The 18,301-nt window shown below is 35.5% G+C and overlaps 3 protein-coding genes across 3 annotated transcripts; all 3 read right to left on the bottom strand.

The window, feature by feature from the left end:
* Positions 1-1,086: 1,086 nt before the first annotated feature.
* LOC120258091 (beta-glucosidase 1-like) lies at positions 1,087-4,612 on the bottom strand. Its single transcript, XM_039265437.1, is given in 9 exon segments — positions 1,087-1,519; positions 1,613-1,715; positions 1,820-1,851; positions 1,945-2,162; positions 2,244-2,359; positions 2,700-2,906; positions 2,908-2,943; positions 4,166-4,224; positions 4,364-4,612. Coding segments are annotated over 9 exon segments (1,272 nt in total). The 5' UTR covers positions 4,593-4,612; the 3' UTR covers positions 1,087-1,247.
* Positions 4,613-5,650: 1,038 nt separating this feature from the next.
* LOC120258090 (actin-interacting protein 1-2) lies at positions 5,651-10,016 on the bottom strand. Its single transcript, XM_039265436.1, has 6 exons — positions 9,582-10,016; positions 9,047-9,208; positions 8,769-8,955; positions 7,746-8,171; positions 6,733-7,140; positions 5,651-6,123 (listed from the first exon to the last, which is right to left on the bottom strand). The coding sequence occupies exons 1-6, from the start codon at positions 9,971-9,973 to the stop codon at positions 5,866-5,868; spliced, it is 1,833 nt and encodes a 610-aa protein (XP_039121370.1). The 5' UTR covers positions 9,974-10,016; the 3' UTR covers positions 5,651-5,865.
* A 6,864-nt stretch (positions 10,017-16,880) lies between these two features.
* On the bottom strand, positions 16,881-17,972 carry LOC120258620. The gene is made up of 2 exons (XM_039266079.1): positions 17,280-17,972; positions 16,881-17,234 (listed from the first exon to the last, which is right to left on the bottom strand). The coding sequence occupies exons 1-2, from the start codon at positions 17,970-17,972 to the stop codon at positions 16,881-16,883; spliced, it is 1,047 nt and encodes a 348-aa protein (XP_039122013.1).
* Between the last annotated feature and the right edge of the window lie 329 nt (positions 17,973-18,301).

The following is an 18,301-nucleotide window of genomic DNA, read 5'->3' as shown; positions in this document are numbered from 1 at the left end:
ATTATATTATATTATTCACAAAATAATTAGCGACTATATTTGTTTAAAAAATTGAGTCTGGTAGGGGAAAGTTGGTGAGATGTCTTAAAGATTTAGGGAGTGTTTGGTTCACAAGATTGGAGTGGGAGTGGGAGGGGAGTGAATCCAAGCTTTTGTTTGGATGATCATGAGTGGGAGTGAGAGGGGAGTGGATGAGGAGTGAGTGGGGAGTGAGTGGGGAGAGAGCAATCCCCCCCAAAATGGGGGGATTGCTCCACTCCTCCATCACTCCTTGGGGATAATGACTAATTTGTCCTTTTATTTAATAATTAAAATAATAATTTAATTTAGATAATAATTAATTAATTAATTTTAACAATAATTATTAATTAAATAATACTAATTTAATTAAATATAATAATTAAGTTGATAATTTAATAATAATTAATAATTAAAATGAAATAATAATAACTAATAATTATAGTTAAATATTTATTTATAATAATTAATTAATTATATTTCTTCATTACCTAATTATTTATTATAGTTAATTAATTAATAATTAATTATTTTAAAAAATATAATTAATTATCAATTTGATATAGTTATTTATTATAGTTAATTAATTACTAATGATATTAACAAAAAATTTGAAATATTTATTTATAACAATTAATTTATTTTTTTTCAATTTACATAATATTCATTTGAATAAATAGCATAAATGTCATCTTATCATATTTACTTTCTTTACTTTTTCTCATTCCCAATAAAGTACACTCTTCAATCTTTATCAACCAAGCACATTCTTCATTCTCACTCCTACTCCACTCCCTCTCATCTCACTCCTATTCCACTCCTCCCCCAATCCACTCCTGATAACCAAACAGACATATATATATATATATATATATACATACATATTAATGATATTTTCAACTTTTGACCTATTACCATCTATGAAGTGCCTTTTCATTATTATTATTATTATTATTATTATTATTATTATATAACATGGACCAATTACCTCCCACCCACACCGTTTCATTTCATTGATTTTAACAAAGCTATGATTTATCCATTTAAAAAAAAATAAATTCAATCCAGTTGAGACTTGAAAGTTTCCTCTCTTTTATTAACCGTAGAAGTAGACAGTCAAATTTAAAGCTCATCAAGGTTTGCAGTTATGCAAAACTCACTAACCATCCAACTAGTACAACTACAAGAGGATAGAAACAGAGGCAATTCATAGTGGCTCCTGAAGTGGTTCAGTTCTTGTTAAGCCATTGCCGGAACCAGTAAGCTGACATTTTTGGGTAACGCCGGAGGTTCTTGTAGTCTATGTACACCAGACCGAAACGTGATGTGTAGCCAGATTTCCATTCAAAGTTGTCAAGCAAAGACCAAGCAAAGTATCCAATCACATTGGCCCCATCATCAATTGCCTTCTTGAGTTCGGTAATGTAGCTTCTATAGTAGTTCAGTCTTGTTGTGTCATGCAACCCTACACGGAGAGTGACATTGCCTGGATCATCCATTCCTGCACTTATTCATGGCATTTTCAGTGAGTTAGAGATGATGATTTCTGTGTAGTTGAATGATCAATAAAACAGTTCGTTTCTCATTTTTATACCATTTTCAGATAAAATCACAGTTGGGTTGCCATAATGCTCCTTAACATATGTCACAGCTTTGTACATCCCCCAGGGAACAATATAAAGCCATTCAGAGTGTGCCTGCAAATTAGTTTGGTATTAGTTCAATCTAGACAATGGCTCATGCATAAGACCAACTAATAAATAATCTAATGTTAATAAGAAGAGTATTAATTATTACGTACCCTTGGTCCAATTGGCACACCATTGCGCTCATCTGCAAAATTCAGCAGAATTAAAAAAAAAAAAAAAATTAACAGAGTTTTATGCATGGATTTTAAAAATCTTATATTGGAGCTAAAGAACTAACAAGCAAATCCAGCATTCCAGTCTAACTGGTAGCGAACGGCGGTAGGCAGAGGAACTTGGGGAGCATACATATAGTAAGCTGTGTATTGGTTGATACCCACGTAGTCAGTGGAGCCTTTCACCATCTTGACTTCCTCTGGTGAGAACTTGGGAAGCCTCTCTTTTACAATCATCTGCATTGATTTTGGGTATTCACCATAGATGATGGGGTGAAGAAACCTGCACCAAACATCACCAGATAAAAATATATTTCTACAACTTTGTATAGCTAGATTCATAACTCAAAGTAGTGGAAATCACCATCCCAAGTGGAAGTCCCTTGATCTCTGAGCTGCTGCTTCATCAGCTTTGGAATCACTCAGCGGTTCATACCAAACAAAATCCAAAAGGATTCCAATTCTACCTTTCTGTTCAGCCTGCAAGAATCATACAGCAAGAATATAACTATTAGTCCCTCGTAGGATTTTTCTGAGACCATAAAAAGATTAATTTCAATCCATCATATAAACTCCACCATGCAAAATCTGAAACTTTCACAAGTAATGCAGCAAATACACCAAGTGCATATATTAATTCCAAATCCCAAGATCATGATCACAAGATAGCAAGTCCCCAGTGAGAAAGGAGGTTAATTTTTTATAAGAAATGTTCAGCTTATGTTAGCATTGTATCCAAATATCAATATAAAATTTGGGCTAAAAAAATTTAGCAACTTTACTTCTTTGATAATATACAACACTTAAAAATGAAACCAACCTGATACTTCTCACGGTATCTCTTAGCAGCGGCAGCATGAGACAGTATGAGATGATGGGCAACAATATATGGTTCTGTGGCAGAGTTGCCTCCTGCAGAACAATTTGTGCATCTTCCAGGGGCGAATTTACCATCATCATATCCAAGAGCTGCTACCACCCTTGGCTCATTAAATGTAAACCAATTCTTCACTCTATCTCCAAATGTTTTGAAACAGAAATCTGCGTAATTTGCAAAGTCCTCTCTATATGGAAAGAATATTCAATAAACGTAACGTTACACAAGGTAATAGAAACTAAAGCACGTGATATGATGGTATTTAAATGAAATAATACTAAAAAGCGCCCCTTTAGTTTGTTTTTGTTGATCTCTCATACCTTATTATACTCAGTCTAAAAAGTAGGAATATTTAACCGACAAGTGGAATTTATGTAGTGGTTGTGTTTCGGTTATCAATAAATTCTCTGTAGTTCAATGACAATAGTACCATCCATAAAACATATAATGGACAAGAAAAGAAGTGTGCTGTCACTGAGAGGGGCACAGAATAAGAATCAAAAACAAGAAAAAACAAACCATATAGAAAAGGACAAACAAACTTACACAACTTGGGGACTCAACAAGCCTTTATACTTCTCCTCAAGTGCTGCTGGGAGATCGTAGTGGTAGAGATTTGCATATGGAGTAATGCCTGGTGTTAACAATGAATAAAGTAGCATTTAGATATAAAACGGGTAAAAATTACTTTTGTAATTTCCAAATTTATAACCTTGCTTCAGCATGTAGCCTATCAATCTATTATAATAAGCAACCCCTTTTAGATTCACCTTCCCCACTCCATCTACAACAAAAGTCAAGTAAAACAAACTTAAATCTCATGTTGTTAAACTAAAAAGACCAGGTTATATTTAGCAAACATAGCTGGCTGATTACTTGGAAAGATCCTTGACCATGAGATTGAGAACCTATATGCATCAAAGTTCATCTCTTTCATGATGTTCACATCTTCCTGCCCATAAGAAAAAAAAAACAGTGATACAATCATTGCACATTGCACAAGATTACAGCGACTCAAAACAAAAAATGACAAAAAATAAAAAACAAGCCAGCAATGTCGGCAGGAAATCATGTGCCCATGTCTGTCTTTTCAAAAGTCAAGCCACCACCAACTTTTAGCATTTTTACAGACTATTTACTGAAAGATCTACACTTTTTATGCTATAAATATGCCAATCAAGATTAAAAAAAAAACATTTTTTTACCGCAAATAATGCATACTTTCATTATTGAACCATCAACCATATCTATTAAAAAAGAAAAAGGTCACACAGTAATATCGAACAACCAAAATGCCCTAAAATCAGAAACCAAACTCTCCCTCTCTCACCTAAATTCAAAATAATAATGATAATAATAATAATAATAAATCCAATTAAATCCAAACTTAAAAAAAAAACATGCCAAACCTTGTAGCGATGGTACTCGTCGACAGAAACGTCGGCAGTAGCATTATTAGCGATTTCCCCTATTAATTTTTCCAAAAAAAAAAGATCAGAGAATTCAAACAAAACAAGCAATCAAGCAACCAAACTCCAAAATAACCTCAAAAGAAACAAGAATTTGGTTTGCTGGCGAAGAATGAGGGTTAGCTAGATTGTTCGCACCTGGGATGTGAACAAACTTATCCCAGATACTGGGGCCACGACCGTCCTTCCGAGCCATGCCCTCCACCTGGTACGCCGACGCCGCTGTCCCAAAGACATAACCTTTCGGGAATGCTCCACGGCTCAGTATGCCGGTGTCGTAGCGCCTACCCCGGCCATGCTCGGCAGAGCTACCGCAGACGAAGAGGAGGAGCAGAAGGAGGATAAATAGATGAAAATGGAGACCCATTCCAAAGGCTGTAGTGCTGTACTCGGTACTAGTAACTCACTGAGTGAGTGAGCGAGTGAGTGAGAAAGAGAGGGAGGGTAGGGTTTATATATAGGTGAGAAGATAGTGTATAGAGTGACTGAGTGGTGGGCCCATGTATTTATTATTATTTTATTTGTTTATCTGTTAACTTATTGCGCTTTTTTTGTTTTTTTGTTTTTTGTAACCGTTCACGTTAACGAAGCGACGAGCTTTCGGTGGTATTTGGCAATTTTACAACATTCCTATCTATATTCTTTTTAATAATTAATTTTATTTATTTATTTATTTTTAATTATATTGTGAAATCAATAACTGCAACATAGTTATTATATCTGTGTTTGTGTACAATTCTGAACTTATGTTTTTTGATTAAGTGAGACCACATTTACGTCAAACTTCGGTTGGATATTCATTGAAAATTTTTATCAAGAAAAAGGAAATGCCAAAATGGAAATTAAAGTGGTCAAGAAAGCTGAGCTGGTGCAATGGCAAAAATTTATTTTTTTTTAAAAAAAGATTGGTTGTTGAAATGCTTTGCGGCCATTATTGTCCTCGCAGTTAAAGAAGACCTGAAATCTGTTATATTATGGGAAGTTGTGCACCATTGTAAAGTGTTGCCACTGAGACTGAGATATCCATAATGTCATCCTTGAATTGCATGGATAAGAGAGCATTGAACATTCAACTCATACGTTGTTGATAAGCATCAACAAAATCTCTCTTATATTTTCTTCTTAATCAATCCTTTTCTCCATTATCCTAAGCAATGTTCAATCAGTGAAATATCCAGCACATAAAGACAAAAAGGATTAGCAAGAACCACAAGTTTCATGTTGACATAATTTGCATAAAATGATGAAAAGGATCCTATGACTTTAACTGTTTGAGTACTCGTGCAAGCAAAATTCCAATAGAGAAGTAAGCTTTTTCAACAAGAACTTGGTCCCAAGGATAATTGACCAGTAGAAAATCTTATCCATAAATTGATGTTTGTCATCCAATGGTCCCCCCTGCATAATTTGTACAAGTCCGAAGACTAACAATAAATAGAGAACATTTACTGAGTTTTTGTGGAAATTTGCAAACAATGGGATTGGAAATCCAAAGGATTTAATACAAACACACACACTAACCTTTCAAGTAGTTCATTAATAGCCACACCTAAATAGCAAAAATTACAGAATGGAAGCAGAGATGCAAACAGCTTATTAGTTTGAAAACTTTAAAACAAAAGTAAAAAAGAAAAAAACACTCATTGCTGGAGTAATCTCCACACACGCACGCATGCGTCCTCCCCTGAACTAATGATACTGTTCTCATCGCAGAATGCTAGTCCATAAACTCCTCCGAGGTGTGCTCCTTTGATGGTTATCCGATTTGATGCTGGCTTGTCTACATCATAAATGATCACGCATGTGTCTAGAGATCCAGTAGCAACCATGCGGCCATCGGGAGACCATGCTAGACAGTTGATACGGGCAGAGTGGTAGAGCATGTTCTTTAATTTGACCTGTTCATATGATGTTGTTAAGTTAGAGATTCTCAAGAGATTTGACAAAAAAGAGAAACAACATGCATGAAGATAAAGCAAAGTAAATATTATCTGCAAAAGAGAGACAAAAACAAAATACAAACATAAAAACATGGCAAATGGGGTAGTCAGTCCATGTAGTTAGTTGCATTACACTATTTGGATTGCAAGAGAAGTAATATATTCTTATCTCAATGATCATATGCTTAAGATGACGGCTTTTCCATCAAAACAGATGAGAACACTAGATTTAACTTGCAAATGTTAACTGACATAAAGCACAATCGTAGAAGATCAATCTAGATTAATAACTGCATTTACATGTGCATAGAATAGAAGTTTGGCATACTCTGATGATCACAAGTCATTATCAAGTTTGATAAATCAATTGACCTACGAAATGTAGCCAACCTCAAAATGGTTATTCAGAAAATTAAATTGGTGATATTATGATAGCATGACAATGGAAAACAAATAAAGTCAATTTAGAATTTAGACATTAGAAGGGCTCAGTGATGTTAGATGTGAAATACATGCCGTTAAGCTAAAAATGTAAAAATGTTAAAAACAATAAGGCCATGATAATACCTCACGTGTCATGCGGTCCCATACCACAGCTTCCCGATTGGCATCAGCTGAAGCAAACATGGAAGCGTCAGAAGAATAGCGTATAACAGTAATTGCACCTCGATGCTTCTCAAGCACTGATTCCTCAGTCAGAACATCTTCCGCAATGCTATATATATGCAACTTTCCATCTTGACCACCCACAATGGCCTCAGCTCCATCAGGAGAAATTGTTGATGCAGTCACAACATATGTAACTTTAATGCTTGATGCTAGTTTTGAACCACGTAGAATGGCAAGTCCAGAGTCAGTTGAAACCAAAGCAACTTCAGGAAATTTAACTGCAAGGCTTAAATCTTTCGGCTGAGAACCAACATCAACATGTACAGCTTCTCCACATTTATCTCCATTTAATGGAATTCTCCATACCTCATCATAACAAGAACTTTCAATCAGAAAAACATAAGTCTTAAGGAAAAAAATGAATTTTTTCCTAGATATTTAAATCATATAATTTCAATTTATAAAGATTGAGATCTCTAGCCATGTTTCATAACACTAGACAATGACCAGGTGGTCACATTCATGGGCAGTTTAATTGCACGCAGGTTCCAAATTTTAAACCGTGAGGCATGATGGATTGCATGGAGAATTGAGGATAACTTTACTGGTGTGGTGATGAGCGTTGCCATCAACCTAGCCAAGGAGAGATTCAGGAAGGAAGCCTTAATGCCAGGGTGAACACGCCAATTGCAGACAGAGCATTCATGCAAAAGAACACGGTAGCTGGTATTGGTGTCATAATTTTCCAAGGGGAAAAAGCAAATAATTTGCATCTACTCTGATGAGAGCAGAACCTTCCCTGCACCTAAAGACTAAGGCAGTTGCAATGACAGTTCAAACCAAACAAAGAATGCAACTTGCAATGTCTAAACATATAACAAGCTTCCACAAGCGCACACATTAACAGAAACAAATGAAATCATTATGTTAAAAAATCATTCTGAATCAGCAAGGTATAAAGCAGTATTCACCTTATTGTCAAACCCAGAGGTAACAAGTTCTTCTTCAACTGCTGCAAAACATTTAATTTGAGTACTATCCTTCCTCTGTAGCTTACCAACATATCCTACACCCTGCATCCATCTCACAATTAAACCATCATAGCTGCTGGATAAGATAATCTTTTGCCCACTTTGATGAAGAAAGGCTAAAGAAGAAACACTTTTCATATGGCCGGAAAATGTTGTCACTGTTTTCTCTGGATCACTGGCTGAGAATATATTAATGGTTCCACCAAGAGAAACAGTGACTAGATGGTCATTTTGCCAGAGGCAGCTAACTAGCATGTCATCCACTCCGCCTGAACCAAGGCATTCCAATGTTCTGTTAAGCTTCCCATTTCCATCATCCATAATTTCCCACACTTTTGCAGTTTTGTCAGCAGATACTGTAAGGACCTGAATGGGATATATATTAGCATGAAATGTTTTTTTTGTCACAAAAACAAACTTTCACTGACTGAAGAATCTACTGGGTTGCAAGAAGCAATATCAAGTGAAAGAGTTTTTAAGGAATGACATGATGAAATGCTTAAATACCACGCCATAGCCATCTCAACACGGGCATACAGAGATACTCCTTTCAACCAGATATGTAATCTACGGCACAATCTTCTTTAAGGCACACAAAAATGTTTCCCTAATACGGAAGCTCTTCCATTCAAGTGAATTTATAGCTGAGCAAACAACTAAACATTTCACTTAACAACTAAATTTTGAAGGCTAGAAAAAATATATCCAAAGCGAAAATTAACCAGAGAAGTAGTCGACTATGATTACCGTAATTAAACAGAGACATGAAATTTTTTGTAGCAACAAAAAGTTATAATTTACCGCATCCACCATATGTAAATAATAACGAAGAAAAACTTAAAACTTGCACATAATTTTCTACTGGGTGAACTCTAACGGGTGAACACTAGATTGATAGCTAATAAAAGTTTGTCAATTCAATTCAAGTTTGTGGTGACAGCTAATAAAAGTTTAACCATTCACCTGTTTACTGTCAGGACTCCAGTTAACAGCATATATGCTTCCTTTGTGTGCATCTGCCGCAGATAACTCCCCCATTTTTTCTCCAGTCTTCGCATCATAGATTATACCCTTCTTATCCGAACTTACAGTGATGAACTTACTTCCATCAGGAGAAAATCGCACACAGTTGACAAAATTAGAATGCTCCCTGCAGTGTCAAGCAAAACTTTCATCATTTAATCTAGGAATTAAAAATCCCATGCCTCTCTTCAGTTCATACAAAAAGCATAGCAGCAAACCTCTGAGATAGCTTAAATCTAAATGGTGGTCCTTCATAGAAGTTCACTAAGAAATCTTCTCCGCATGTTGCAATGCGGAATGGTCTAGTGGGCTTAAATGCACAACTTAAAACACGCCTTGAATGCCCATCAAACTCTCCAACGTTACTTCCAGAGTCCCACCTACAAGAAGAATGCATCAACTTTGGGATCATTGTACCTTGTTCAGACCACCACACAAGGTATAAAAAGGTGAGAACTATAGAAAGACATTACCATGGGGTTATTCCTTAGTATGAGTAGGAAAAAAAGGATTTTTCAGGATAAAAAAAGCCACATTCAAATGCTAAATCTGACAGAACAAATACATACAATCGGTACCATTCTGGCAAACAATAATTTTGCATTTGAATACTCAAAAAAGAAATAAAACCAATAAGATTCACATGCAAATCAAAGGCAAAAAAGCTAAAAATCTACAATCTCGCGAAAAACAATAAGAAACAGATCAGATCATGAGCTCAAGATGATTTAAAGAGGGATTTAAGCGTCTCACATGAAGGCGCGGACAAATGACTTCCCTTTCCCATCGCCAGACGCGACGATCCGCTGCCCGTCAGGAGACCACTGGAGATCATCAATACGGCCAGAGAGAACACGAAACTCGTTCTTCAGGACGCGGTCACCATGGCGCCCCCAGATCCGCACAGTGCCGGAGACATCAGCGGAGGCGACCCACTCACCATTGGGGGAGAATCTCGCAACAGTAGCCTGGTAAGCGTGCTCCCCATAGATGGAAGCCTCGAGAGGGGAGCTGAGACTGCGGATGATGACGGAGCGGCCGTTGCAGTAGACGATGGAGTCGGATTTGGGATCGCCGGAGATGAGGATCCCTCTGCCCCTCTCAGTGGAGGGGACGCAGGCGTAGGTCTCCAATAGCTCCGCCATTTCCGATCTCGAAGTCGGTGTGTTTGAGGGATGGAGTGTTGCTGAGTATATATATATGTGGCCATTGATCGAAACAGTGGAAGAAGGAATGATGCCTCCCGTCAGTCGCCACGATGGATCATCATTCTTTTTTTTTAAATATTAAAAAAATATTTATTAAATTATGTATGTTTGGGATTATTTACCAAAAATACTGAGGTCAGTGAAACATAGAAAACTTTTCCCGTTTTTCAGTTTTTTTATTTTTTTTTAAAATATAAAAATAGTTTTTTTATTTTTTTTAATTAAAAAATTATGAAAACAGGAGAAACTCTCCCGTTTTCATAATTTTTTAAATTTTTTAATAAATAAAAATGAAACCGGAGAGTAACTCCTGTTTTCCTTTTTTTTTATTTTAAAAAAGCCTCAAATGGATATTGCTCTCCTTGGTTGGTTGCTGTTAACTTTTAAAAATATTCTTCACTCTTTGGCTTCTTCACCAATGCTTTTATTAAAAAGCAAAAAAACAACACTGAGTAATAGCCACTTTAGTAACGGATATAAATTTATCCGTTGAATTATTTTATTATTATTATTTCTTATATAATACCCACTTCCCATTTCATACCATCTCCCCCTCCATTCTCATTTTCCCCTATTTTTATCTTATTTCAAGTTCTAATTGTGCGGTTGTTTTGGGTGTTTTCTATTTACACGTGTACGGGATTTCTAACGTTGAAATTAATTATTTATTAATAATTATATTAAGACATTAGTTTCACATAATAATTTTTTATGTTATAATTATTAATCGTATTAATAATTATCTTATTAGCGGCCGAAGCATGTTTAATTAGATAACGCACTATATTTTTAGGATAATTTTTTTATTAATAATTGCATTATGTCATAATTAATTATTGTATTAATAATTGTTAACCTCGAAACATATTTACTTAGATAACCTAGTATATTATTTGGTTATTTTTTATTAATAATTGTATTATATCATAATTATTAATCGTATTAATAATTATCTTATTAGCACCCCAATCATGTTTAATTAGATAACCCACTATATTTTGAGAGTAATTTTTTTTATTATTAATAATCGTATTATGTCATTAGGTTTTATGAATAATTTTATTATGTCATAATTAATTATTGTATTAATAATTATTATATTAACCTCGATGAATGTTTATTTAGATAACTTAATATATTATTCGGTTATTTTTTATCAATAATTGTATTAAGTCATTATTTTATATTAATAATTATATTATATCATAATTATTAATTGTATTAATAATTATCTTATTAGCACCCCAATCATGTTTAATTAGATAACCCACTACATTTTTAGGTAATTTTGTTTATTATTAATAATTTTATTATGTCATTAGGTTTTATGAATAATTTTATTATGTCATAATTAATTATTGTATTAATAATTGTTATATTAACCTTGAAGCATCTTTATTTAGATAACCTAATATATTATTAGGCTATTTTTTTATTAATAATTGTATTAAGTCATTATTTTAAATAACCTAGTATATTATTAGGTTAATTTTTTATTGTATTAATAATTGTTATATTATGGATGAAGCGTGTTTATTTAGATAACCTAGTATATTATTAGCACACCAATGTTTATGGTTTACTCTTCAATCATATTTAATTTTTCGATGGCATATGTTCGGATTTATAATTTTTTTCGTGTCTTATATTTTTTTCAAGTCAACCTATTTTATTTTTCCATTTAATATGAAATTGATTATGATCGGGTTCTTAGGTGTAGACATGTGTCTATCGCAGAGCCTCCTCCACAAATCATAGGCCTTTTAAGAGAAGCCGGTATCTATCATGCGGCTCAAATTCTTAATTTCTGAATTAATGCCGCTCTTGTGAGCACATTAGTGGAGAGATGGCGGACTGAAACACACACATTCCACCTTACATGCGGTGAGACAACAATCACGTTGGAAGATGTGGCACTATTACTTGGCTTACCCATTAACCGCCACAAAGTCATCGGGCAGACTTTCGGCTTAGGAAGTGTTATTTGTGCAGAGTTGCTCGGAGTGGTCCCACCGGCGAAGCAAAGGAAAGGTCAGAGTATAACTCTCACGTGGCTTTGAGGAAACATTTGGCATGCTGTCATATGATGTAGGTTAACAACAGATAGAATGTTATGCACGTGCCTATATCCTAAGGCTTATTGGTTGTGTCCTCATGCCAGATATGTCTCAGAACAGGGTTCATCTGAAGTGGTCACCACTTCTGAGGGATTTTACAGAAGCAGGAATATACAATTGGGGTTCAGCATGACTAGCAACCCTGTACAGGTCTTTATGCCGTGCATCCAACAAGGATATGAAAAATATCAGTGGATCTATGATATTACTTCAATCATGGGCATGGTACAGGATTTCAAGTATATCCCCTCGAACCCGTGCTATCGTATCCTTTCCTCTGGCTCGTAGGTGAGAGCAAATTAAACTGATGATTCATTTTACACTTTAATTATAATACATTGAAATTATAATTCATTCTCATTTTTCAGGTGGGTGCATTCTTCTAATTGAAAGGCATCAACACTTGCTTCAATGTCTTCCCCAAAGCTGTCACCATCATCGTCCTCATCGTCTCCACTGGATCGGCCATACTGGCCGAATTCGGTTTCATGAGTATCATGAAAAGAACTTGTTTCGCCTTGTAGATGTTGTGAATTAGTAAAATAATTATTGGGTGGTGGATCATCTTGTGCCTTCCACTCCGTAGAGAGCCGTTCAGGTTCATTAACTTGGCATGGTGATGAAATCCTCTCCCGTCTCAAATTGCGTTGAACTTCGTCATCTGGGCGGTTTGTTGTTGGGAAGGAGCACCCTCGAAAGTTGCAGTGCTGAACTCCACGTACAATTCAATAATGCCAATATCTTGATTTCTTTTGTGGCAGTCGAACATCATCCGAACATCTCGGTCATTACACAATTTGAATGACCGATAGCAAATCTTACCGGATCCTGAAGAAATTGGGAGCCGATATTTGATACATGAAACTCCTTGGTTATCAGCAGTCTCAATGCTTTCTTCAATGGATCTCTTTAAATTTTCGTAAGAGATGTCGTCTTCGACATAAAAATATGATTGATCCTCCGACGAAAATATAATTGTGTCTTCACTAGCAATGATTGAACCATTGTAGTAAACCAATACAAGTGAAGTCTCTGCCATTGTTGAAGACAAGAAGAAGAAGTATGGGTGAGTGAGTGAGTAAACCAATACAAGTGACCGTCCTAATTACTGATTGGTGCAGATTTGACCAACCTATTTTGTGCTAAGTACTAACTGGTGCAGGTTTGACTGTCGTACTTTGTCCTAATCACTGAGCGGTGCAGGTTTGATCAGGGCGTACTTTTGTCTCGACTAGTGTAGGTTTGACTGTTCTACTTTGTCCCAATCACTGAGTGGTGCAGGTTTGACTAACATACTTTGTGCTAACTGGTGCAGGTTTGACTATCCTGCTTTGTCCCAATCACTGAGTGGTGCAGGTTTGACAGGCATACTTTGTGCTAACTGGTGCAGGTTTGACCTGCGGACTTTGTGCTAATCACTGACCGGTGCAGCTTTAACCAATCTACTTTATACTAATTATTGGCTGGTGGAGGTTTGAGTGACCTACTTTGTACTAATTAATAACGGATGCAGGTTTGACCGACCTACTTTGTGCTAAATACTGACCGGTGCAGGTTTGATCGTCTTACTTTGTGTTAATTACTGACCGGTGCAGGTTTGATCGACATACTTTGTACTAATTACTGACATGTGCAAGTTTGACTGTCCTACTTTGTGCTAATTACTGATCGGTGTAGGTTTGACCAACTTACTTTGAACTAATTACTGACCGGTGCAGGTTTGACCTACGTACTTTGTGCTAATCACTGACAGGTGCAGGTTTGACCATCCTACTTTGTCCTAAATAATTACCGATACAAGTTTGACCAAACTACTTTATACCAATTACTGACCTGTGCAGGTTTAATTGAAATACTTTATGCTAAGTACTGACCAGTGCACCTTTCATTGTCCTACTTTGTAGTAATTATTAACCGGTGCAGGTTTGACAGCCCTACTTTGTGTTAATTACTAATGGTGTAGGTTTGACCGTCCTACTTTGTACTAACTACTTACCGTTATAAATTTAACCATCCTATTTTGTATTAATTAATTACTGGTGCAACTTTGACCGTTTTATTTCGAATATTTTTCGAGATTCGTAGTTTTTTTTAAAAAAATAAAAGATTAATATATATATATCAACGATTATTTTTTAATTAATAATTAATTATATAAAAAGAATATTTTTAAAACCTAACAGCAGCTACATGAGTTTTTTTAAAATAAAAAAAAGGAAAACGGGAGTTACTCTCCCGTTTTCATTTTTATTGATTAAAAAAAATTTAAAAATTTTGAAAACGCGAGAGTGTCTCCCGTTTTCTATATTTTAAAATAAAAAAAATTAAAAAAAGCTGAAAATGGGGAAAGTTTTACCGTTTTCCACACATGCTAATTTAGTAAATATTTTTTTTTGTAATATTTTTTTTAAAAAAAAAGCCTTGGGGTTTGATCTTGTTAATTTGTTTTGGTAAAAACTTTTATTAAATAAAATAAATATTATGATATGTTTATTATTAATACTAATATTAATTTTGACATTAATTAATATAGTTATTTAATTTACCAAATTTAAAAATATTTGCCAATAATATATGTATAATCTAAAATATTTGATAATTTTTATTTAACATATATGAAATCTAATATATATATATATATATATATATATACATCCCTTTAAACACACCAAGTTATCATTTTAAATGCTTTAAAAATTTTAAAAATGATAACTTGGTGTGTTTAAAGGGATGTATATAAATATTAACAAATGTGGCAAAGTTCTTGGTAAAGTCAATGGCCAGGTCACTCAGTAAAATGGAGGTACAAACTACTTATTTTTTGGTAGGTCACTCAACTTTAGTCTTATTTTATTTTGGTCATCAAATTTTAATTTGCATCTACATGATTACTCAACTGGTCATCTTTAAATTTATTTCTCTTGAAGATTACCAACGAGTAACTAGATCAAATTCGCTAATGTGGCCACCAAAAAATCACAAGCAGCTCACCTATGGCACATCAGCAAATGGCCACGTCATTTAAGTTGTCCATGTCAACAAAAGAACGCCACGTCAATGTCTTTCTTCTTCCCCATCCTTCACATAATACATAGATGAACACCAAGAAAGATGAAGCTCCAACCACTAGCGGATGAAGAGCAACCATTTGTTGGGCTGGGATGGTGGGTTAATGGAGGAGCATGATGGACACCATCTCAAGTATGATCATATTGATTCAAAATTTCAGAAGAGTAGGGAGGGGAAAAGAAAACTATGAATCATGTTGGATTTGTTCCTCCATATGGGACTTATTTGGATTGGCTTCTGGGAAGGCCAAAAGTGTTTATATATATATTAAGCACTTCTGGGTTCAATAAAACATGTTTGTATTGGCTTTTCAGCAGAAGCAGAAGCTCAAAAAAAAAGTGAAATACTGTTTTTTTCATAAACTGATCATGTGGTGCTTTTGGGAAAAACATTTTTCAGAAGTTGTTTTGGGTTATGAAATTACTGAGTTAACCTTATGAAATAAAGAATTTTCCCCAATCTTTTCACAACCCCATTATTATCATCGTTATTATTATTATTATTATTATCATCGTTATTATTATTAGTGTTGTTATTATCATTATCAATAAAAATTACTATATTTTCAATGCATAATAGTTGATATATTATAATAACTCAATGAATGCCCATTTTAGTAATTTGATATTGAAAAAGTGCTTTCATGGATGCAAATCCAAATACCTTCACATATATAAAAGTATTTCTACATTAACTTATCCAAACATAAAAATACAGATAAACACTTAATTTACTTTAATAAGCACTTTTTTTAAAAGTCCTTCTACCAAACTGAAAAACATACTTTTTTTTCAAGCTAATTTAAACAAGCCTATGGTATCCCCACCAGCATCATAGAATGTCAAAAATCAAATAAAGCTTTGAGTTGTATGTGTTAGGAAAAAACAGAGAAAAAAACACAAAGAGCAATCAAAGAAGAAGAGAATATTTTTGACACGGTCAATCTCAACTCCCCGCATTTCTATCTTTTATATTTATATTGATAACTGAATTCAAACTAAGTTACTTAGCCACCAAGAAACTAAACAGATTCAAACTAACAAACTTATCTAAACATAATCCTAACATAATTTTAAACACAAATGCAATTTATAAAACAAAGAGGGTCATAACTGCAAACTTAATGCATAAATGCAATAACAAGATTAACTCTAACATTCACCCCCTTAATCTTGTTATGTCTTCCTCATGTCCTTCGAGACTATCTTATCTCGCAACTTGATGAAAGGCTTTTGTCGAACGTCTTCAAGCTGCTCCTTCGCTTTTGTCGTACTCAACTTCGATGTCATCCTTTTTGAACACAATCACAAAATGAAATGATATTTAATGTCGATGTGCTTATTCCTTTCTTCATGTACTAGATTCTTCTTCAAGACGATCAATGCTCGAAAATTCAAATGATAATACCAAGCATACCATAGCCATGCCACATCTCCATGTTCTCCAAGCAAACACACAGGATGTATTGCCTTAACACTGAGTATATATAATCTATTCTTTGATCTCTTCACCCTTGCAAATAGCCTTCCACCTTTATCATAGACACACAAGTATCCTCCTTTTATCACCGACTCGCATCCATGCTCATCAAGTTGGCCCAAACTCACAATATTGCTGCACAAACTAGGTATGAAGTAAACATCTGTGAGAAGATGATGCTAACCATTTTGACACTGAAACATTACAGTGCCTTTTCCTTGGATGTTTACGACGGAATCATCACCGAACTTGACTCTCCCAACTATTGTCTCGTCCAACTCTGAGAACTGGCTTCGGCTCCCGGTCATGTGGTTACTTGCACCCGTGTCAAGATACCACAAGTTGTTCCCATACACTATTTCCTTAGTTCTAACACTAGGCTTGATGTTCATCTCATGCAACATGATCTCCTCTGCCGCATGCTTCATGTCTTGCAAGCGCTCACATACTTCTGTCATGAGTAGCGCCGGCTCATCATCATCATCTTGTTTCTCCACAAGATAGGCTTCCTCATCCTTCTTCTTGGATCTGCACTCATAGGCATAATGACCGAAATAATGACAATTATATCATTTCACCTTGGTCTTGTCAAAGTTCTTCTCTTGATGAGTGCCTTCAATTCCACTTCTATCATCACTGCGTCCGCGTCCACGCCCACGGCCACGCCAGTTGTTTCCTCCTCGTCCTCTCAACGAGTTCGATGTAACTTCACCTTCTTCTCTTGCCTTCCATTTGGCCTTTGTCAATAGGATGTGTTCTTCTTTCTCATCCTCGAAACCCCGCAATCGCTCTTCATGAGCTTTAAGTGACCCGATGACCTCCTCCACGGTCATCGTTTGGAGATTGCTGAACTGCTCAATCGTCGATGCAATCTGAATAAACTTGGAAGGGACAGCACGAAGAAGCTTCTTGAGGACATAAGCCTCCTCCACCTTGTCACCCAATGCACGAATTTTGTTGACTATTGTGGTCAACTTTGTTGCAAAGTCATCAACCGTCTCCGCTTCACGCATGCGTAGACCTTCAAACTCGCTTCTCAGAGTTTGGATCTTTGCCTCCTTGACGCGCTCGGCGCCCATGTGCATTGTCTTCAACATCTCCCATGCCTCCTTGGCCGTCTCCTTCTCAGCCAATACAAGGAGCGTCTCCTCGCTAATACCCTGATAGATGGCAGTAAGAGCCATCTGATCCTTCCGCGTCTCTATCTCTTCCTTTGGATCAATAGGCTCAATACCATCCCACACACCTTGCGCACACATGTACACCTTCATCTTGAGTGCCCACGCCGAGTAATTGCTCTTCGTGAGCAACGGATCATCGGAGGGTCACCGTCCGGTCTCTTGTTGGAGCTCTTCAATGATGTCGCATCGACGGTTGTTTCACTCTTTGATGATGAACCCCGACATGATCTTTTGGTGTCTACTCCGAACCTTGCTCCGGTACCAAATGTTAGGAAAAAGCAGAGAAAAAAACACAAAAGAGCAATCAAAGAAGAAGAGAATATTTTTGACACGGTCAATCTCACCTCCCCGCATTTCTATCTTTTATATTTATATTGATAACTGAATTCAAACTAAGTTACTTAGCCACCAAGAAACTA

This window comes from Dioscorea cayenensis, chromosome 4, assembly GCF_009730915.1.
Source record: "Dioscorea cayenensis subsp. rotundata cultivar TDr96_F1 chromosome 4, TDr96_F1_v2_PseudoChromosome.rev07_lg8_w22 25.fasta, whole genome shotgun sequence".
Lineage (NCBI taxonomy): Eukaryota > Viridiplantae > Streptophyta > Magnoliopsida > Dioscoreales > Dioscoreaceae > Dioscorea > Dioscorea cayenensis.
This window is presented reverse-complemented; position numbering and strand designations above follow the sequence as displayed.

Bases quoted from the DNA above. Each gene is read 5' to 3' on its own strand.
- LOC120258090 (XM_039265436.1), bottom strand. From the start codon at position 9,973: ATGGCGGAGCTATTGGAGACCTACGCCTGCGTCCCCTCCACTGAGAGG. The intron at 8,956-9,046 runs GTTTGCTGCTAT...TTGACACTGCAG, and splicing joins AGATTTAAGCTATCTCAGAG to GGAGCATTCTAATTTTGTCA. The intron at 8,172-8,768 runs GTGAATGGTTAA...TATCCCATTCAG, and splicing joins GGAGTCCTGACAGTAAACAG to GTCCTTACAGTATCTGCTGA.
- LOC120258620 (XM_039266079.1), bottom strand. From the start codon at position 17,972: ATGAAGGTGTACATGTGTGCGCAAGGTGTGTGGGATGGTATTGAGCCT. The intron at 17,235-17,279 runs GTGAAATGATAT...TATGCCTATGAG, and splicing joins AGAACTTTGACAAGACCAAG to TGCAGATCCAAGAAGAAGGA.